The sequence below is a fragment of the Sarcophilus harrisii genome, chromosome 3, assembly GCF_902635505.1.
Source record: "Sarcophilus harrisii chromosome 3, mSarHar1.11, whole genome shotgun sequence".
Lineage (NCBI taxonomy): Eukaryota > Metazoa > Chordata > Mammalia > Dasyuromorphia > Dasyuridae > Sarcophilus > Sarcophilus harrisii.
In genome coordinates this window covers 607,728,364-607,747,365 of record NC_045428.1, presented here as the reverse complement: position 1 = coordinate 607,747,365, position 19,002 = coordinate 607,728,364, and the positions used below count along the sequence as shown (strand labels likewise).

General features: G+C 40.3%; 1 protein-coding gene across 2 annotated transcripts in view; it reads left to right on the top strand.

The window, feature by feature from the left end:
• The window catches only part of LOC100913679 (zinc finger protein OZF-like), a 56,218-nt gene extending 37,637 nt beyond the window's left edge, over positions 1-18,581 (top strand). The window contains exons 1-5 of one of the 2 annotated variants that reach the window (XM_023501189.2): positions 2,082-2,298; positions 11,430-11,580; positions 13,526-13,652; positions 14,618-14,686; positions 17,288-18,581. In XM_023501189.2, coding sequence (XP_023356957.1) covers positions 2,183-2,298; positions 11,430-11,580; positions 13,526-13,652; positions 14,618-14,686; positions 17,288-18,504 — 1,680 coding nt within the window. In that variant the 5' untranslated portion in view covers positions 2,082-2,182 and the 3' untranslated portion in view covers positions 18,505-18,581. Of the gene's footprint in view, positions 1-2,081; positions 2,299-11,429; positions 11,581-13,525; positions 13,653-14,617; positions 14,687-17,287 lie in introns of those variants that run through there. The other variant, XM_031963977.1, reaches the window with a different exon arrangement.
• Positions 18,582-19,002: the final 421 nt, after the last annotated feature.

Below are 19,002 nucleotides of genomic sequence, written 5' to 3'. Positions count from 1 at the left end.
TCTGAGAAACAGGAAGTGGTACCTCAGAATTATCTTAATTTGTCTTTCTTTAGTTGTAATGTTCTCCTATTTCAGTTTTTCTTGGGGTCTCTGGAAGCAGCCTTTGTTTCAGCTCAGTAATCACCACACCAGTATCCAGGGGTTAAAGTCCAAATCCTTTATTATCTCTTTCAAAGTCTAGTCTCCTTTCCTGGGGCCCAGTTAGCTTTCTTAGAGGCCTATCTCTCTCCTTGGTTCCAAGAGCTTGAGTTCCTGCCTGCCTTCTCTGACTTCTGATTCTCCCCAAATAAATCCTGGCTAAGGCTCCTAGCTTATATGATCTACACTGAATATAAACCAATCATTATATCACTAGGAAACCATTATTTGTTATACGATTAAATCAATGCTAAACTAGATTTAATCATTGTCTCCTCAATTCCACTTAGTAGTTGTTTCAAGTTCTGGCCCATAACATTTAGTCAATAGTGACTTAGATGATTTTTTTCATATGGCTAGAAATGGTTTTAATTTCTTTGTCTGGAAATTGTCTGTTCATTTCTTTGACTATTTATCAACTGGAGAATGCCTTATTATTATTATTAATTTGATTCTATGTATTTTACAAATGAATCCTTTCTCAGAACCTCTGGATATAATTTTTTCTTATTCCTTTCTAATCTGGCTGCATTGATTTTGTTTGTGCAAAAACCTTTTAATTTAATATAATCAAAATTATTCATTTTGCATTTCATGATATTTCTAGTTCTTTGGCCACATACTTCTCTAAATGATCTGAGAGGTAGATTATCCTTTGTTCTTCTCTTTATGTCTAAATCATGAAACCATTTCTACCTTATCTTAGTATAGGATGTTAGGTGTGGGTCAATGCTTAGTTTCTGCCATACAAATTTCCCATTTTCACAGCAATTTTTGTCAGATAGGGAGATCTTATCCCAGAACCTGGGATCTTTGGGTTACCATACAAATTCTTGTAAACATTGGTTATTGTGTGTGCAACTAACCTATTCCACTGATCAACTATATGTTTTCTTAGCCAGTACCAAATGGTTTTGATGACCGCTGCTTTATAATATAGTTTTAGGTCTGGTACAGCTAGGCCACCTTTGTTTGCATTTTTGCATTAATTTCCTTGAAATTCTTGACCTTTTGGTCTTCCAGATAAATTTTGTTATTTTTTTTCTAACTCTATAAAGTAATATCTTGGCAGTTTGATTGGGATGACACTGAATAAGTAGATTAATTTAGGTAGAAATGTCATTGTTATTTTATTACTTCGATCTATCTATAACACTTGATATTTTTCCAATTGTTCAGCTCTAACTTTGTGCAAAAAGTGTTTTATAATCATGTTCATATACTGAACTAACTTTTGCAAGTGTTGACTAATTTCATCTTTTTGCTTTCCCATGGACTCTCAAACATCTCCAGCATCACAATTCAAAACTGTTGATTCTGCCGTGTTCAACTTTTCTTGTAGTCCACCTCTAACAATCATATAAAACTAGTGGGAAAAAAACCGCTGTACAGATTTTGTGGACCTACTATCTTCAGAGTAGAATGGAGTCATTCTGATTCAGTTATGCTGAATGTTTATTCCTACAGCCCCTAATCATATGACCTCAATGTCAAATTTTTAGTGATCTCCCAGTAGAGGCTCAAACATCCCTATTATTATAATGGGAGAACATTTAAGTGAGCCCGCATTCTAATTTAGATCAGGAGAAAATCCAATCCAATCTGCATTAACACTTGAAGATAAATAGAATCCCCGATGTTCCCAAAGTCGAGTTGCAGTCAGGACCTCAAATATGGGACCCACTACTTTCTGTTTGGCTGCTGCCCAGGATTTATCCTGCCACCCTTTCAGTTCCAGAGTGAAAGGAGTGAGCCCCAAAGCTGTGAATGCGAGTGGGAAAAGGTGGCAGCCTGGGGAGAGGAGGAGAAGTCAGAGAGGAACAGCCTGGTGGGTGGTGATACATGTGGAATATGAGCCCTTGAGGTGGAGTTTGGAAGCCTGGGAGGAGTCCAGGCCAGACGTTGGGCCTCTCCAGTGGTGAAGACATTTCACGTGATGGAGGGCGGGGTTTGGGGCAGGGAAGCAGCTCAGGATCTGACTTCCTGCTCTTGGGCGTCATAGAAGGAGACAGCTCATTTTGGGAAGTCTCAAGGGCTGGCTGAGATGAGAACTCTTGGGCCCAGGAGAAATCTCCTCGAGAGAGCTGACTGGAAACTGGGGCTTCTGGACTTGAGATCTCTCTGCCTCCTGCAAGGCAGCTCTGTAGGTGCAGGTCCTAGGTAGGTGCGTCCACCTCCCGGCATGTCTACCCCCACCTCCCTGCCCACCTCTGAGCTTTTGCTACTTGTCTTTGTCTTTGCTAATGGGGGATCATCTCTTCAGCTGCACCAGGAACGTGCTGCTCAACCAGACTCGGCTATCGGACCAGCCCTCCCTTCCCAGACCCCCCTCCCCTTCGCCATCCCTGTTTTTCATACCCCCATACTTCCCAAACGTCAAACGTTACCGACCCCGGATTTATCACCGATTCACATTTTCCCAATTTCAGATCTTACCCACAAGGGCCCAGGAGTCCCGCCTTGTTCCTGGATCCCGGTTAGAAACGTGGTGCTTCTGCCTTCCGACTTAGGCCCCTGATAGATTCAAGGTTCTGCTTGCCCTGAAGATCCACTCTGGACACGGGCCCCCCAAACTCCTGCCTGGCTCCCACCATCCCCCAGGCTCTTGGGTTGCTGCCCGATCAGACCCCAGGCCATGGCTCCCTGTGTTCCGGCTCCCTTTAGGGTCGCCAAGCTTAAGCTCCGCCAGAGGGTCCCAGACAATGTCCTCAGCTCCTAAGAAGACCTGAGGGCACAGTCATGCTGCTTTCCCGGGATCCGTGTCCCCCTCTGAAGCCTTCTGCCCCTGCAGTGTCCCTGATCTCCTTACCCTGAGCTGTCAGAATTTCTCTCTCCCGGATCTTACCTGGGCTCTCCTTTCCTCCTGCTTCCCTGCCCCCTCTTTTAACTCCCACCCCCACTTATTCCCAGGCTTCCCCAGCTTCCCCTGCTGCCTCCATCCAGAGCCGTCCTTCCATCCCCAGTGTTTGTTATATAATCACAAGGCTTCTACATCCTTCCCGATGCATACATTGTTTCCTCCTGAATTCAGAGAGGAAGGTTACAAAGTTATCAGTTTCCCCCCCCCCCCCGCCCCCCCTCTCAGTATTAGTTCTTCCTCTCGCGCAATTTTTGTAATTGTTTCCTTTTACACTTTCCTGCCCCCTCATAGACATTTTAGTTCCAACCTTTGAAACTACCTACAGTTATACTGATAACATTTTCTTATATAGAAGTAAATAATTGGCCTTAACGAGGGCCTTAGAATTAGTCTTTAATGTTTTCCTTTTTTTCTGGATCTTTTACATTAAAGTTTCCATTGAGTCCTGTTCTTTTTGTTACAAATACATGAAAGTTTTTCAGTTTGTCAAATGTTTATTTTTTTTCCCCCTCATTCCATATTCTATTCCAGATTTCTTGGTATTTATTCAGGATGCAAGTCCAGGTCTTTTGTTTTTTGAAATTTAATGTAACCAAACCCATGGTCTTTTAGAGTGGAAGCTGCTGCATTTTGTGAAATCCTGACTATTTCTGCAGGGTGGAAGTCTGTCTTATTTTCTGTTCAGATTGCAGTATTTTCTCCTTAATCTGGGAATTGGGAAACTTTGCCAGGATATTCTTGTAAGGTTTCCTGGGTGATCTCTTCAGTTGGTAAAACAGTTTTTCTTTTCCCCTTTTACCCTCTTGTTCTAGAACTTCAGGGCAATTTTCTTTCATAATTTCTTGAAATAATTGTATCCAGATTCTTCTTTAAATGATAACTTTTAGGTAATCTGACAATTCTTATATTGTCTCACCTTGATCTATTCTCCAGTTTTTCTAATGAGATGTTTCAGATTTTCTTCTTTGTTTTCTAGTTTAATTACTTTTTGGTGTCTCATGTCATTTGATTCCTTTTCTCCTATTTTTCAAGAACATTTTTGTTACCTCTTTCAAATTGATTAACTTTCTTTTCATAATTTCTTGGATTGCTTTCATTACCCTCCCCCCCCCAATATTTCCTTGATCTCTTATTTGATTTTTGAATTTCTTTTTATGTTCTTGCAGGAACTCTTTTTGGGCTTATTGTGTACCTTTGATGTTACCCTTTGGGACAGGAATGGCTTGTTTTTTAACCTCACTATATTCTGGATATTATCCGTAATCTTCTTTTATAGCAAAGTAGCTATTGTGAGGTTCTTTTTTCTTTGGTTATTCATCCTAAATTTTCATTTGGTTTTATTTTATTTTTAGCAGTTTATATCAATGATCATTATTACAGTCAAGTTTGATTTCTGAGCTCTGGGTCATGCTGGGTAATCCTCAAATCCTCCTTAGTGTTATGTTCTGAAATCTTTCCAGGGGCTCAAACTCAGCAGCAATTCTCACCTAAGTCACATGTAGGATTCCTCTACTGCTGTCCTGGAAATGTTTTTGCTCCCTAAAGTACTGCACTTTCCCAGCAAGTGTTCATTCCTCCTTGTCCACAGCCACAGCCCAGCAGAATGTCTGGCCAGCACTGCTGCTCTTTTGTTTGTGCAAAATCTTTTTAATTCGATGTAATCAAAACTATCCATTTTGTATTTGATAATATTCTCGAGTTCTTTTTTGGCCAGAAATCCCTTCTTCTCCACAGATCTGAGAGGCAGACTATCCCTTGTTTGTGAAGTTCGAGTTAGTTCCCTGTTGACCTCAGGATCAGCAAAACTCCTTGATCTTTAGGGGGAGAAGTAAAGGAGATGGACAAAACTGCCACAAGTTCTCTACCTACCGACCTCCTTTTTCCTTGTTCTCCAAACTGACTCTGACTTGTTTTACTCCACCCCTTAATCCCTCCTAAAATTATCTGTATATACTAAAAGATCAAGCCAGCACAGAATAGTGAGAAGGGCCATTTTTCCAAGCATATGTTAATAGAGTATTGCCCAATAGGTAATTAGTCTCAAGTGCTAGGTTTTCTCATTCCAGTGCACTTATTTAGAGTTTCAGCCCTTTATACTTGTTCTCCTAATTTGTTTATTGTATCGTCCACTATATCTGAATCAAGAACTCATTCTGACCTTATCTCAGTATAAAGTGTTAGATCTTGGTCAGAGCCTCATTTCTGCAATGGTCAAAAAGCAATACACCATTAAAGACTTGCTTAATAGGAGTTAATCTGAGATGTGACATCTAGTGTAACTTCTAACCAGACGGGAATTTTGTCTATGAAGGCTCTGAAAACTGCTCCTGCAGCCTTTTCTTGAAGTTGTGCAGTGAAGGGAACCCTTAACTTGTCAAGGCAACCCCTTCATTGTTGGGACAGTCTAGACTTTAGAAAGGTCTTCTTGTTATCAAGCATAAATTGGCCCTCCTTTTTCGTAATGCTGCCTGGTATAAGAAATTTATCCTTATACTTCCTTGGTCCCTCAAATTCCAGCTGTTAGTGGGAAAAGAATTGAAAGGAATAATCATATATACTTACTATGTGGCAGGTACTGTACTAAGTATATAAATATTTTTCTCATTTGAGTCCCACCTGTGAGTTTGGTCCTATCATTTTCCCTATTAATAATTGGGGAAACTGAGGCATACATCTGTGAAATAATGTGCCCTGGGACCCACAACTAGTAAGAGTATGAGGATGGATTTGAAAGCAATCTTTCTTGAGTCCAGTCTCAGGATTCTTAGCGCTGCTAGATCAACTGTCTCTAATTGCTAATAATGGAATTTTTAATTTAAAATAAATATGGAGTGAAGGGGGATCATTGCAATTTCCAGGTGTTTGTTATCACAAAGAGCCACTTTAAACATCCCATCCAAACAACTGAATGCCCTTCCATCTTATAGTGACTCACCATTCTCTTTCTCAAGCCTGATTTTACCCTCTCCCTGTCACTTGATCTTCTCTCCCATTCCCCATCCCATCCAGCTAAAAGTCCCTCCCCCACCCCATCCCCCAGTTTCCTCACCTCTATATACTCAAAAGGCCTCTACATCCTTTTGGATGTACACATTGTTTCCTGGGAAATTCAGACAGTAAATATATAATATTACCTGCTCTCCACCCCCTTCCCCATCTGTTTCTCAGTATTAGTTCTTCCTCTTCTCCAGTTTTTATAATTGTTTCCTTTTACCTTTTCCTACCCCATCATACATGACTCGGCCCCCATCTTTCAAACTACCTACAGTTACACTGATAACATTTTCACATCTAGAGGTAAATAGTTGACCTTAAGGAATGCCTTCGAATTAGTCTTTAATGTTTTCTTTTTTTCTGGATCTTTTATATTAAATTTTCCATTGAGTTCTGCTCTTTTTGTTCCAAATACTTGAAAGCTTTTCAGTTTATCATAAGTCCCCTTTTCCCTTCATTCCAGATTATATTCAACTTTCTGGGTAAATTATTCTGGATGCAACTGCAGTTCTTTTGTTTTATGAAATTTAATGTAACCAGACCTAAAGTCTTTTAGAGTAGAAACTGCTGGGTTTTGTGAAATCCAGACTATTGAAGTCTGTCTTATTTTCTTGTTGAATTGCAATATTTTCTTCTTAACCTGGGAATTTTGAAACTTTGTTAAGATATTCTTGTAAGTTTTCCTCCTCTGATGTGTTTCAGTTGGTGAACAGTTGATTTTTTCTTTCCCCCTTTACCCTCTTATTCTAGAACATCAGAGCAGTTTTCTTTCATAATTTCTTGAAATACTGTATCCAGAATCTTTTTAAAATAATAACTTTTCTGTAGTCCAACAATTCTTATATTGTCTCTCCATGATCTATTCTTCAGTTTTTCTTATGAGATGTTTCAGATTCTCTTCTATTTTTACTTTTCTTTTTAAAAAATTTTATTTACAAAATGTATGCATTGGTAATTTTTTAACAGTGACCCTTGCAAAACTTTCTGTTCCAAGTTTTTTCCTCCTTCACGTCACCTCTCCCCTACATGGCAGGTAGTCCAATACTAGTTAAATATGTCAAAATATATATTAAATCCAATATCTATCTATATCTGTATCTATACATATTTATACAGTTATCTTGCTGCACAAGAAAAATTGGGTATAGGAGGGAAAATAAAACCTGAGAACAAAAACAAAATGCAAGCAAACATCAACAGAAAGAGGAAAGATGCTACAGTGTTGTTCACACTCAGTTCCCACAGTCCTCTCTCTGGGTGTAGATGGCTCTCTTTATCACTGAAAAACTGGAATTAGTTTGAATCATTTCATTGTTGAAGAGAGCCACGTCCCTCAAAATTGGTCATCCTATAATCTTCTTGTTGCCGTATATAATGATCTCCTCGTTCTGCCCATTTCACTTAGCATCAGTTCATATAAATCTCTCTAAGCCTCTCTGAAATCATCCTGTTGGTCATTTCTTACAGAACAATAATATTCCATAGCATCTGTATATCATAATTTATTCAGTCATTCTCCAGTTGCCAAGAAATTTGATAATCTAAATGTAATGGAGGAATATCTAGAAGAATATAGATTGTCCAGGTTAACAGAAGAGGTAATAAATTATTTAAATAGTCCCATTTTAGAAAGAGAAATAGAACAAGCTATTAATCCACTCCTTGAGAAAAAATCTCCAGGGCCAGATGGATTTACATGTGAATTCTACCAAACATTCAAAAACAATTAATTCCAAAACTATATAAACTATTTTTAAAAATAGGGAAAGAAGGACTCCTACCAAATTCCTTTTATGACACCGATCGCTGATAGCTAAACCAGGTAGGGTGAAAATAGAGAAAGAAAATTATCGACCAATTTCCCTAATGAATATTGATGCAAAATTTCTTAAATAAAATATTAGCAATGAGATTACAGAAAGTCATCCCCAGGATAATACACTATGATCACATAGGGTTTATGCCAGGAGTACAGGGCTGGTTCAATATTAGAAAAACTATAAGCATAATCAACTATATCTCTTCTATTTTTTCAAATTTAATTTTTTTTTGGTGTCTTATAATGTTACTAGATTCCTCTTGTTCAATTCTATTTTTCAAGGACTTTAAAAAACTTATTTCCAATTGACTAACTTTGTTTTCATAATTTCTTGGATTGCTTTCATTCCCCTCTACTCCCCACCCCCCAATATTTATTTGATTTCCTATTTGATTTTGAATCCCTTTTTATATTCTTCTAAGTGTTCTTTTTAGGCTTGTATACTTTTGATGTTACTCTTTGGGACAAAGTGGCTTTTTTTTTTTAACCTCACAATATTCTTCTGAATATCAACTCAGATCCTTTCACACAAAAGTAGCTATTGTCAGCTATTGCTTTTGCTTTGCTTACTCATCCTGAATTTTCATTTGGTTTTATTTTATTTTTAATAGCTTATAATACTGATCATTATTATAATGAAGTTTGAATTCTTAGTTCTTAATTGTGTCTTAAGCCTTAGTTCCTCTTGACTGTTCTGTTCTGAATTCTATCCAGAGGCTCAACTTCAGCAACAGTTCTCACCTAAGTCACATGCAAGGTCTGCCACCTGCTGTCCTGGAAATGTTTTTCCTCTCTAAAATATTGCACTTTTTCTTTCTTTCTTATTTATTTATTTTTAAAAAATAATTATAACTTTTTATTGACAGAACCCGTGCCTGGGTAATTTTTTTTTCCATTATTCCTTGCACTCACTTCTATTCTGATTTCCCCCCTCCCTCCCTCCACCCCTTCCCCCAGATGGCAAGCAGTCCTATACATGTTAAATAGGTCACAGTATATCCTAGATACAATATATGTGTGCAGAACCGAACAGTTCTCTTGTTGCACAGGGAGAATTGGATTCAGAAGGTAAAAATAACCCAGGAAGAAAAACAAAAATGCAAAGTTTACATTCATTTCCCAGTGTTCTTTCTTTGGGTGTAGCTGCTTCTGTCCATCCTTGATCAATTGAAACTGAGTTAGATCTTCTCTTTGTTGAAGAAATCCACTTCCATCAGAATACATCTTCATACAGTATCATTGTTGAAGTATATAATGATCTCTTGGTTCTACTCATTTCACTTAGCATCAGTTCATGTAAGTCTCTCCAAACCTCTCTGAAAATACTGCACTTTCCTAGGAAGTGCTCATTCCTCCTTGTCCACAGCCACAGCCCAACATAATGTCTGGCCAGCATTGCTAGCTCGGACTAGAATCCTTCAATCTTGCCCTACTCAGTTTTCATGAGGTAAAAATTCTTGAGCAAATGTGTTTTACATTTTTGCACCTATGAAACCTTTGCAATTTGCTTGTCATCTTAGGATGAGAGGAATTGAAAAGGGGAAGGAGAGAATTTGGAATTTAAAATTTTTTTTTTCCCCTAAGGCTACTGGAGTTAAGTGACTTGCCCAGGGTCACAGAGCTCTAAAGTGTTAAGTGTCTGAAGTCAAATTTGAACTCAGGCCATCTTAACTTCAGGACTGGTGCTCGATCCAATGGGCCACCTAGCTTCCCCCCCTCACCCCCCGCCAAAAGAAATTTTTTTTGAAATTGTTAAAAATTGTCTTTACATGTATTTTGGGGAAAAAAGTAATATTCAATATTTTAAAAAATTGAGGTCAATCAACCTCAATCCCTTCTGTTCCAAACTGTCTTTTGGACATCTTGAACCAGTTGTCTGATTCGAGATGTCTTACAAGGAACATGTAAGACAATTATTTGAAAGGCAAAAGTGCTGCTTTCTCCCCAAGGTCCTTCTGGTTGATTTTCCTATGAAAGGTCTTTGAGTTTTATGAAGAGAAAGTGAAACTTTCTTTTGCTTCTAATTTTGTCTCCTATTTTAGGTAGCTTTAGGTCAAAATCAATCCAGAGTTTTTTTACTGGTAGTATTTTTTATTTTTGTAAATACAGGCAAAGATAATTTTCAACACTTGCCATTGCCAAACCTTTTGTTCCAAAGTTTTCTCCTTCTAAATCACAACATTAATAGCTAACCTTCATATAGTATCATCTATTTTCCAAGTGATAGAGAAATCTTATTTTATGTTAACAATAACCATGGCAAGTAGGAGGAACTATTAGTACCCTAAGTGTATGGAAAAGTAACAGAAGAAAACAAAGGTACAGTGACTTGCAGGAACTGAAGCTGTTTCCTAGGCCAGCTTTTCTGGACCCGCACATCTTGGACTTTAAGGATTCTAAGGCTAAGATCTACCTAAGAGTTTTAGGAACCTTCCCCCATTTTCTGCTTAGATTTCAGGACTCAGCCATCCTCTTTTTCCTCATTCAACTACCCACCTAAATCACTTCTCGACCCTTAAATTTCTTCCTTTTTATCCAGGCTTCCCAGTACCCTGCCCCTTCCCTCACCATAGGTTCTGGGAGCTGAATCCCAGACTAGACTGTCTGTCAGCCTTAGGTTTCATCTGGTCTTTCCCTGGGTGCTCCATCTCAGAGCCCTTACCTCCTTACTGTTGTCTAGACAATACATCTCTTGGGAAGAAGGGATGAGGGGAAGGGCAAGTATCACTGGCAGGGAGATTTCTGACTCAGGGGACATTGAGGTTGTACACACTCTCATCCCATCTGGGGCTTTAAATCCCTTCTTCCTCTTGGGTCTGCAGGAAGGTGGGGGAGAGGAAGCAAGTCAGGAAAGTAGGAGTAAAGAGAAGGTGAGCCCATTTTAAAGTTTATACCATCCCCCCAGAGGCATCTTATTCCCTGTCCCTTCTATCTTATAAACTCCTGCCTGCCCTATGGCCAATAGCCCTGGGGACTTTTCCCTCCCAGACTTGTTTTTGACTGGGTAAAAGAGAATATTCTTGGCTTCATTTCTTCCTCAATTTTAATCACTCAATGGGTGTTGCCTCCTTCAGACTGAGGGCTTACCTTAAGGTCAAGGCCTCCACTGCTTCCAGGGTCATCTCCAGTCACCCTGATGTATATCTGGCCACTGGAAGCAGGGGGCTCGGGAGGAGGAGGTGAGGCTGATGACTTTGCACCTCACCACTTTCTCCTCTCCTGAACAAATTCAGTTAATTACCTTTCCAATCTTGGCTTACCAGGGACCACTGGGCCTCAGTTGTTGATCTGTGTTGGGGCTTTTTTCCCCTTATACCCAAGTGAGATCAGTCTTTCCTGCAGTCCTTCTAAATTATCTAAGGCTGGAAAATTGTTTCTCCCCCATTGTTTTGTAGGTCCTGTCACTCCACTCTTAATCGGAAGTTATTTCATAGGAAACTGGAGAGAGTTCAGGCAATATCTTGCCTGTTCTCTTTCATCTTGACTCTACCATTTTCCTTTTTCAGCTTGAACCTGCTTTCAGCCTCCCTCCCTCTGTTGGTTGGGGTCTGTGCCCTAAGGGCAGGACCAGGGGTTTAGTAACTCTCCTGGAACCTCACCCTCTGTAATTTCCTGTAGGCTTGCTCCCTGTCCAGGAAAAGAAGGGGACGACATCTATTCAGTTATAACCATCCCCCCCCAACAGCCTACAGAGGACCAAGGCCTGGCCCAAGCAGGGAGCCTGAAGCCAGAGGAAATGGCCCCTGAGAGCCGCAGACCCCTACCCCAGGTGAGTGTGTTCTGCCCAAAGATGTGGGCAATATCAGCCTAAGAGGACATTACCACAGATCTGGAGGATGGTCTGTAGGCTGGCCATCTCTCTTATCTGTAGATCCTTTACAAAAGTAGGCAGGAAAGTGAATGCAGTAAGAACAACACTGCCCTCCTTTCTGCTATGTTTTAGACTGATGTATTGTCCCTTTGGCATCTTGAGCACTAACTCCCTTCCCCCAGTTGCTGCCCCCCCATGTTTGTTTAAATTTTCCCTCAATGTAAGTCACTGACAAGGATGACCACTTCACTCATTAGTGTCTGTCCTGTGGGTATCTTGTCTTTGCTTTAGTCCAGCACCATCTCCCCACTATACACACACACGCACACCTTCTAGCCTGTCTCTGTGTCCTGTGGTCGGGCTCCCTCCTGCAGCCACTGACTTTCCTCAAACCCTTGACCCTGTTGTCTGGAGCAGAACCCTGGAGGCTTCCTCAGCTCTTTTCCTTTCCCTAGCTGGGAGCAAGGCAGAAACTGTCCCCCTGCTGCTGCTCAGCTCCTGTTGCCTCAGGCCATACAGATCTTCCCAAATCTCTGAATCCCTTCTCTTTACCATGTTTGTGGTTATTTTATTTAGTTACACACACACACACACACACACACACACACACACACACACACAATTTTTTTGTGAAGGCAATTGGAGTTAAATGACTTTGCCCAGGGTCACACAGCTAGAAAGTGTTAAGTGTCTGAGGTAGCATTTGAACTCGGGTTCTCCTGACTTCAGGGCCAGTGCTCTAACCACTGTGCCATCTAGCGGTCCCTATTATAATTTGTTTTAACCTTAATACAAATTAAGAGAAGGAAAAAAAATTCAGGTAACCAGCAGAACATAACAGCATATTCGGTAAAATAAACCTATATAATAAATGCGACCCATGGTTCAGGAGCTGTCCATTGTTTCTTTGCTTCCTGGTAGGTTTTCTTTTATTCCATTTTATTTTCTTTATCTCCTGAGACCCCTCAGCTGCAATTAGGTACTTCTAGAAAAACTCCATCATACTCAGCTCATACTTTGCCTTTCTCTCCCTTTACCATTGCTTGTGTCAAAATAGCAGGCATTTAGAAAGGGAATAGGCTTTCCGTATATATATATATAGGAGATGCAAAGGAGGAAAAATCAGTCCCTGCCGTCAAGAACCTTCCATTCTCACATGGAAGACAACATGTTTCCAGCTGGGTCCATACTAGCTGTCAACAGTGTAGGAGGAAGGCCTTTGCATGACTGTGCTTCCAAGAGTTCTTATACAGGATGTGACCTTTGGGTAAATCCCTTGTCTCTCCTTCAGTTTGCTTTTGTAAAGTGATGATCATTGGGCCAGATCTATTATTATGAAGTGTGTGATTCTGAAATTTGGAATGCATAATCTTACAAAATTGAATGTTGAAAACTATCTGTACATGCATTTGGAAAAATAAAATACTATTGGGCGGAAGGATAGGGTTTCATCTAGATAAGACTTAATTTCTGGCTTTTGGAAAATTCACGAGATCTTTTTTTCTCCTCAGTGATCATGGAAATGTTTTAGCTCTACAGCACATAATACTTGCTAGCTTCACACAAACACTTCATGCTATTTTCTTAACATAGCACTGTTTGATTTCACCTCCAAAAATCTTCATCTCTCTCTGATAGAACCCATAGTTTTCCTGATTCCACAGGCAGTGCCATTTCCTAGTAAAACATTTCTCAATTTTATTCCAACAGAAAATATAAAATGTGTTTCTCTATATTCCACTGGTCTGTGGGGGACTTTGGCTCTGAATCCTGTAAGGGCTGTCACCTTTGGGCAGATCCCTCCTCCTTGCTTCAGGTCCCTTCTGTAAATTGAGGAGCATTGGATTAGGTCAGTTATGAAGCTTGCTTCAACTCTTAAGTCCTCTGGGTGTTGGTGTTTTAGGAGCTGGTGACCTTCAAGGATGTGGCTGTGGACTTCAGCCCGGAGGAGTGGGGTCTGTTGGACCCGGATGAAAAAGAGCTGCACAAGGAGGTCATGCTGGAGAATGCTGAGAACTTGCTCTCCCTGGGTAAGAAGCGCTTCTCTTGGAACTCTGGAACTGCTATCAAAAGCAGTGTCATCATCTCCTCCTTAGGATGCAGAGTTGCAGGCTTTTACTAGTTCTCAGAAAGGCCCAAGGGCTGTTTCCTGTCCCCAAGAGATAGGGTCCTCCTTCTGCCTGGTTCTTCAATGAGTGGTCTTTACATCGTAGGATGAGAACCCGGCAGTTTTGCCTGCAAACCTTCTGAAAACTGATCCTGCCCCTTTTCACTGAACATGGGATAACAGAAGGAACCCCCTTCCTCTTGGGCAGAACCACTGTGTCTTTGCAATGTTCTTTTGGGTAAAAAATATTTTTACTTCACTGTCCCTGGTATAACTCATAAATCCCTACTACAGCAAGTGGGCCCTTGTTCCTTCCTCCTGCATCCCCCAAAGGCTTATACAGATACAGGCGATAAAGGGAAGTGAGGAGGTCTTTTATTACATTTGCTGGAATCCAGGCCTTGTGCTCAGAGATTCCTTTATGCACATTATCACACTTGATCCCCACTAAAACCCTTTGTTTTGGGCGCCATTTTTATCCCCATTTTACAAGTCTGGGGGCTAAAGCAAAAAGATGAAATTACTTGCCCAAAGTGGCATAGCCAAGATGTGTCTAAACCCAAATTTTAACTCAGGGGTTCCTGACTGCATGCCCAGTGCTCCCTTCTATGTGCTCTCAGCTGCCTCTAATGTCCAGAAAATGGAAGCAGTGGGATGAGGCCATCCTGCTAGGAAGGAGGCAGCAAAATCAGGATCTTCTGACTCCAAAATATTGTTTGCATGGCCTCCTTTCCCCTCTGCCCTCTTCCCCTGGCAAAAAGCATCCTGAAAACCATCCTTGTTATCCTTGGAACCACCCAGTGGACCTCGCTCGCACCCCTGCCTTGTTACAGTGAGAAATAAATGACAAGTTTCAAGGCTCATACCCACTATCCTCTTCCTCCCCAGGACTTCCAGTTCCCAGAGAAGATTTCATCTCCCATGTGGAGAGAGGAGGCCTGAGGAACTCCTGTCCTGGTGAGTGAGTTGCAAGCTGAAGTGCAAGCTGGTATCCCAGGAGGCTTCTTCATGTGATGGGAGTGCAGGCAGGGAAAACTGGCTTGGAATCCATTTTCTTGTGGTAGTGAGATCCTGAGCACCTCACTGAATCTCTGGACCTCAGTCTCTTCATCTGCAAAATGAGGGCCTTGGACTCCAAGGTCTTTCAGTTCCTTTCTAATGAAGAATCAGTGGTCCTAGTGGAAGTCTTTGTTGGAAATTTGGGGCCATCCAACAATCTAGAACAAAGAAAGAGGGCTCAGGCTATTTAATATGACTTTTCTTAGACCTTCCTTAAGCCAAAAAGCATTTATTTTTACTTTTTTAATATTTATTTAAAGCTAAAAACAAAATAGAAAAATACAGAAAAGAACAATTTTAAAAAATGTTTTATGTTCAGCAGAACATAAGGGAGGATTCAAAATCTGTAACAATACATAAATGTTTCCATAAACCATAAATGAAAGATATTATATTCAGAACTATCCATCGCTTTTTGCTTTCCTATAGTTGTTCTTTTGTTCTCTGCTGTGCACTTTTTCTTCTTTTCCCCACTCCTCCCCTCCCCCCCATAGGCTACAGTTAAGCACAGATACATAGGAAAAGCCTCAACCTTTGAGGAAAGCTGGTCAAAAGCTAGAATCGATGAGTTGGAAGACCCACTTCTTGCCTGCTTCCCTCCCTTCTCTCTCTCTCCCCACTCTTGTTTCTTCATTGCCTGTTTCCTTCTTTCTTTTCTTCTTTCCTGCCTTCCCCTCTGTCCTCCTAGGATATCATATACCCTTATCAACAAATGCTCTTAAAAGCATTTCCCTCCTTTCTTTACCACTGAGCCATCCCTGGGTAGATTTCCTTCTTTCCTTCCTCCTTCCTTTCTTTCTTCCTTCCTTCCTTCCTTCCTTCCACTTGCCCAGAGACACGCAGCTAGGTAGTATTAAGTGTCTGAGGCCAGATTTGAACTGGGTTCCTCTTGACTTCAGGGCTGGTGCTCTATCCACTGTGCCACCTAGCTGCCCCAATTCCTTTCTTAAGGAACAAACCTTAAATGAAAATCAGTCTGATTCTCATTGACCATTCATAGGTCCCTTTCTAAACTCATTTGGTCTTTGTTTGGGTCCCCAATGACTTAAACTAAGTGTAAATTGCCGTCATTTCTGCTTTGGCCAGAAACCCTGAGGTTCTTCCCAGAGTCACTCATTCATTGATTCGTTTTTCTTATTTGAGGTTTTTTTAGCCCAGGTGAGAGAGGAGATTCTTTGCCTCCATTGCTCCCTAGCATTAATCACAGGATGGGTGTAGCCTCAGTCACAGGAGACCTATTGGAGACCTTATCTTAATAAGACCTAGGTCTCCCGTGGCCATCTGCATCCAGAGCCATTTCCAGTAAGCCTGATCTATAACTGGCTACTGGACACAGATGGCTGTGTGGGGGAAAGTGAGGCTGGTGACCTTGGACACCTCCCTCACTTAAATCCAGTCACTCACTACATAATTGACATCTTCCCTTGGGTTAGGGATATGGGAGGGAAATACTCCTGGTTATTCCATAACAGGACCAGGAGCCCTAGGCCCTTGTTATCTTCACTATGGGATTTGTTCATAGGTGAGAGGGAGCAGGAAAGAGAAAGAAATGGAAACATGGATTTGGCCCCTCAGAGGGACCAGCATGCAAGCACTGAAGTGGGGTTAGGCCATGTGATCAGCCCTGGGGAATGTCAACCAATCAGTAAACATCAATTAAATACCTGTACTGTTCTATGCATTGCATTAAGCCCTATGTATACAAAGAGAAGATTTCAAGAAGTTTTAACTCCAGCAAATAAACTTGGAAATGGTTTGAACATAAGCATGTTTATGAACCTTATACTTAGGTAATCCAGGGAAAGGAAAGTGTTTTTTATGGAAATGCATCATGTTCAACAGACATATGCATAGAAAGAGAGAGGGGAAGGAAAGTTTATGAAGGGAGGAAGAGTTGAGGTGGAGAGAATCAAAATCGTAGTGACAATGATAATAGTTAACAATCATATGGTGCCTACTGTGTGCCAAGAGTTTTATGGGTATTACCTCATTTGATGCTCACAACAACCTGGGAAATGGGTACAATTATTAACTTCACTCTACAGGAAAACTGAGGGAAAGAAGCACATTCTAAGGGGTGCAGAGCTAGGTGGTACCTGAGATTGAATTTGAAAGAAAAGTTTAGAAGTGAAATGGAGAACATCTGTCTAGTGCAATGGATTGAGAAGTCTCCTTTACCAGGTTCTATTTTTCATTTCACCTGCAGGGATTTGGATCAGGTTACTCAGCCATTAGAGCTCATAGGCTGGTTTCTAAATTATGAGAATCTTGACCTTGCCTTTATCTCAGCTTTGGGGTGGGGGTCCAATGTCATTGTATTGTGTGTGGAACTCTGTGTTAATTGAATCACTTTATTAGTGTGAGCTAATATCATTTAAAAATGATTGATTCTGTCCATTTCAACTTGAAAACCTTTTGCCTAGAGAAATTAAAATTCAGTGATTTTATCTCAACCAGCATTAGAGAGTATATTTATACACATGTGTTTATTTCTTTCAGATGCAGAGACGTGGTTTGATATGAAGGAGATGAATGCAAATCTGAAAATGATTTCACAGAAAGACCTTTTTCAATATAGTGAATACAGGGCTGTTGTTGCTAAGCAGAAAAGAAACCATACTGGAGGGGAACACTGTGAATGGAATACACAAAAAAAAGCTTTCAGACAGAGTTCCATTGTTGCTAAAGACAAGAATATGTATCAGAGAATCCATGCTGGAGAGGAGAAACCTTATAAATGTAAGAAACATGGAAAGACTTTGACAGAGCAATCTATTCCTGATAAAAATGAGAGAATTCATACAGAAAAACAATCTTACATATGTAATCAATGTGGAAAGGATTTCCAATGTTATTCCAAATTGGTTCAACATCAGAGAATCCACACTGGAGAGAAACCTTATGAATGTAATCAATGTGGAAAGGCTTTCATACAGAGCTCCAGTCTTCTTGAACATCAAAGAGTCCACACTGGAGAGAAGCCTTATGAATGTAATGAATGTGGAAAGTCTTTCATATATCGCTCCTACCTTTCTGTCCATCAGAGAATCCACACTGGTGAGAAGCCTTATGCATGTAACGAATGTGGAAAGGCTTTTACACAACGCTCCCATGTTGCTATCCATCAGAGAATCCACACTGGAGAGAAGCCTTATGAATGTAATGAATGTGGAAAGACTTTCACATCTCACTCCAATCTTAATGAACATAAGAAAATACACACTGGAGAGAAGCCTTATGAATGTAATCACTGTGGAAAGAGTTTAAGATGCAACTCTAAACTTGCTCTACATCAGAGAATCCACACTGGAGAGAAGCCTTATAAATGTAATGAATGTGGAAAGGCTTTTACATCTCACTCCAATCTTAATGAACATAAGAGAATCCACACTGGAGAGAAGCCTTATAAATGTAATGAATGTGGAAAAGCTTTCATAAAGCGCTCCTCCCTTGAAGTACATCAGAGAATCCACACTGGAGAGAAGCCTTATGAATGTAACGAATGTGGAAAGGCTTTCACACAGCGCAGCAGTCTTACTTCCCATCAGAGAATACATACTGGAGAGAAGCCTTATGAATGTAATGACTGTGGAAAGGCTTTCACACGACGCAAAGGTCTTGGTAAACATGAGAAAATCCACATGGGGCAGAAATCTTCAGACAAAGCTCAAATCTTGCTTAACAACAGAGAGTGCACATTAGAAGAAAACTTTTAAGTGTCTGGATCATGGTAAAGGTTTTATTATTTAGTAGTAAAGATTTTATTATTATTATTATTATAGCTTTTTATTTACAGAACATATGCATGGGTAATTTTTCAACATTGTCCCTTGCACTCACTTCTGTTCCAACTTTTCCCTTCCTTCCCATCACCCCCTCTCCTAGATGGCAGGCAGTCTCATACATGTTAAACACATTAAAGTTTATCTTAAATACAATATATGTGTACAGATCCATACAGTTCTCTTGTTGCACAAGAAAAATAGGATTCAGAAGGTAAAAATAATCTGGGAAGAAAAATGAAAATACAAGTAGTCCACATTCATTTCCCAGTGTTCTTTCTCTGGATGTAGCTAATTCTGTCCATCATTGATCAATTGGAACTGAATTGGATCTTCTCATTGTCGAAGATATCTACTTCCATCAGAATTGATCCTCGTACAGTATTGTTATTGAAGTTTACAATGATCTCCTGGTTCTGCTCATTTCACTTA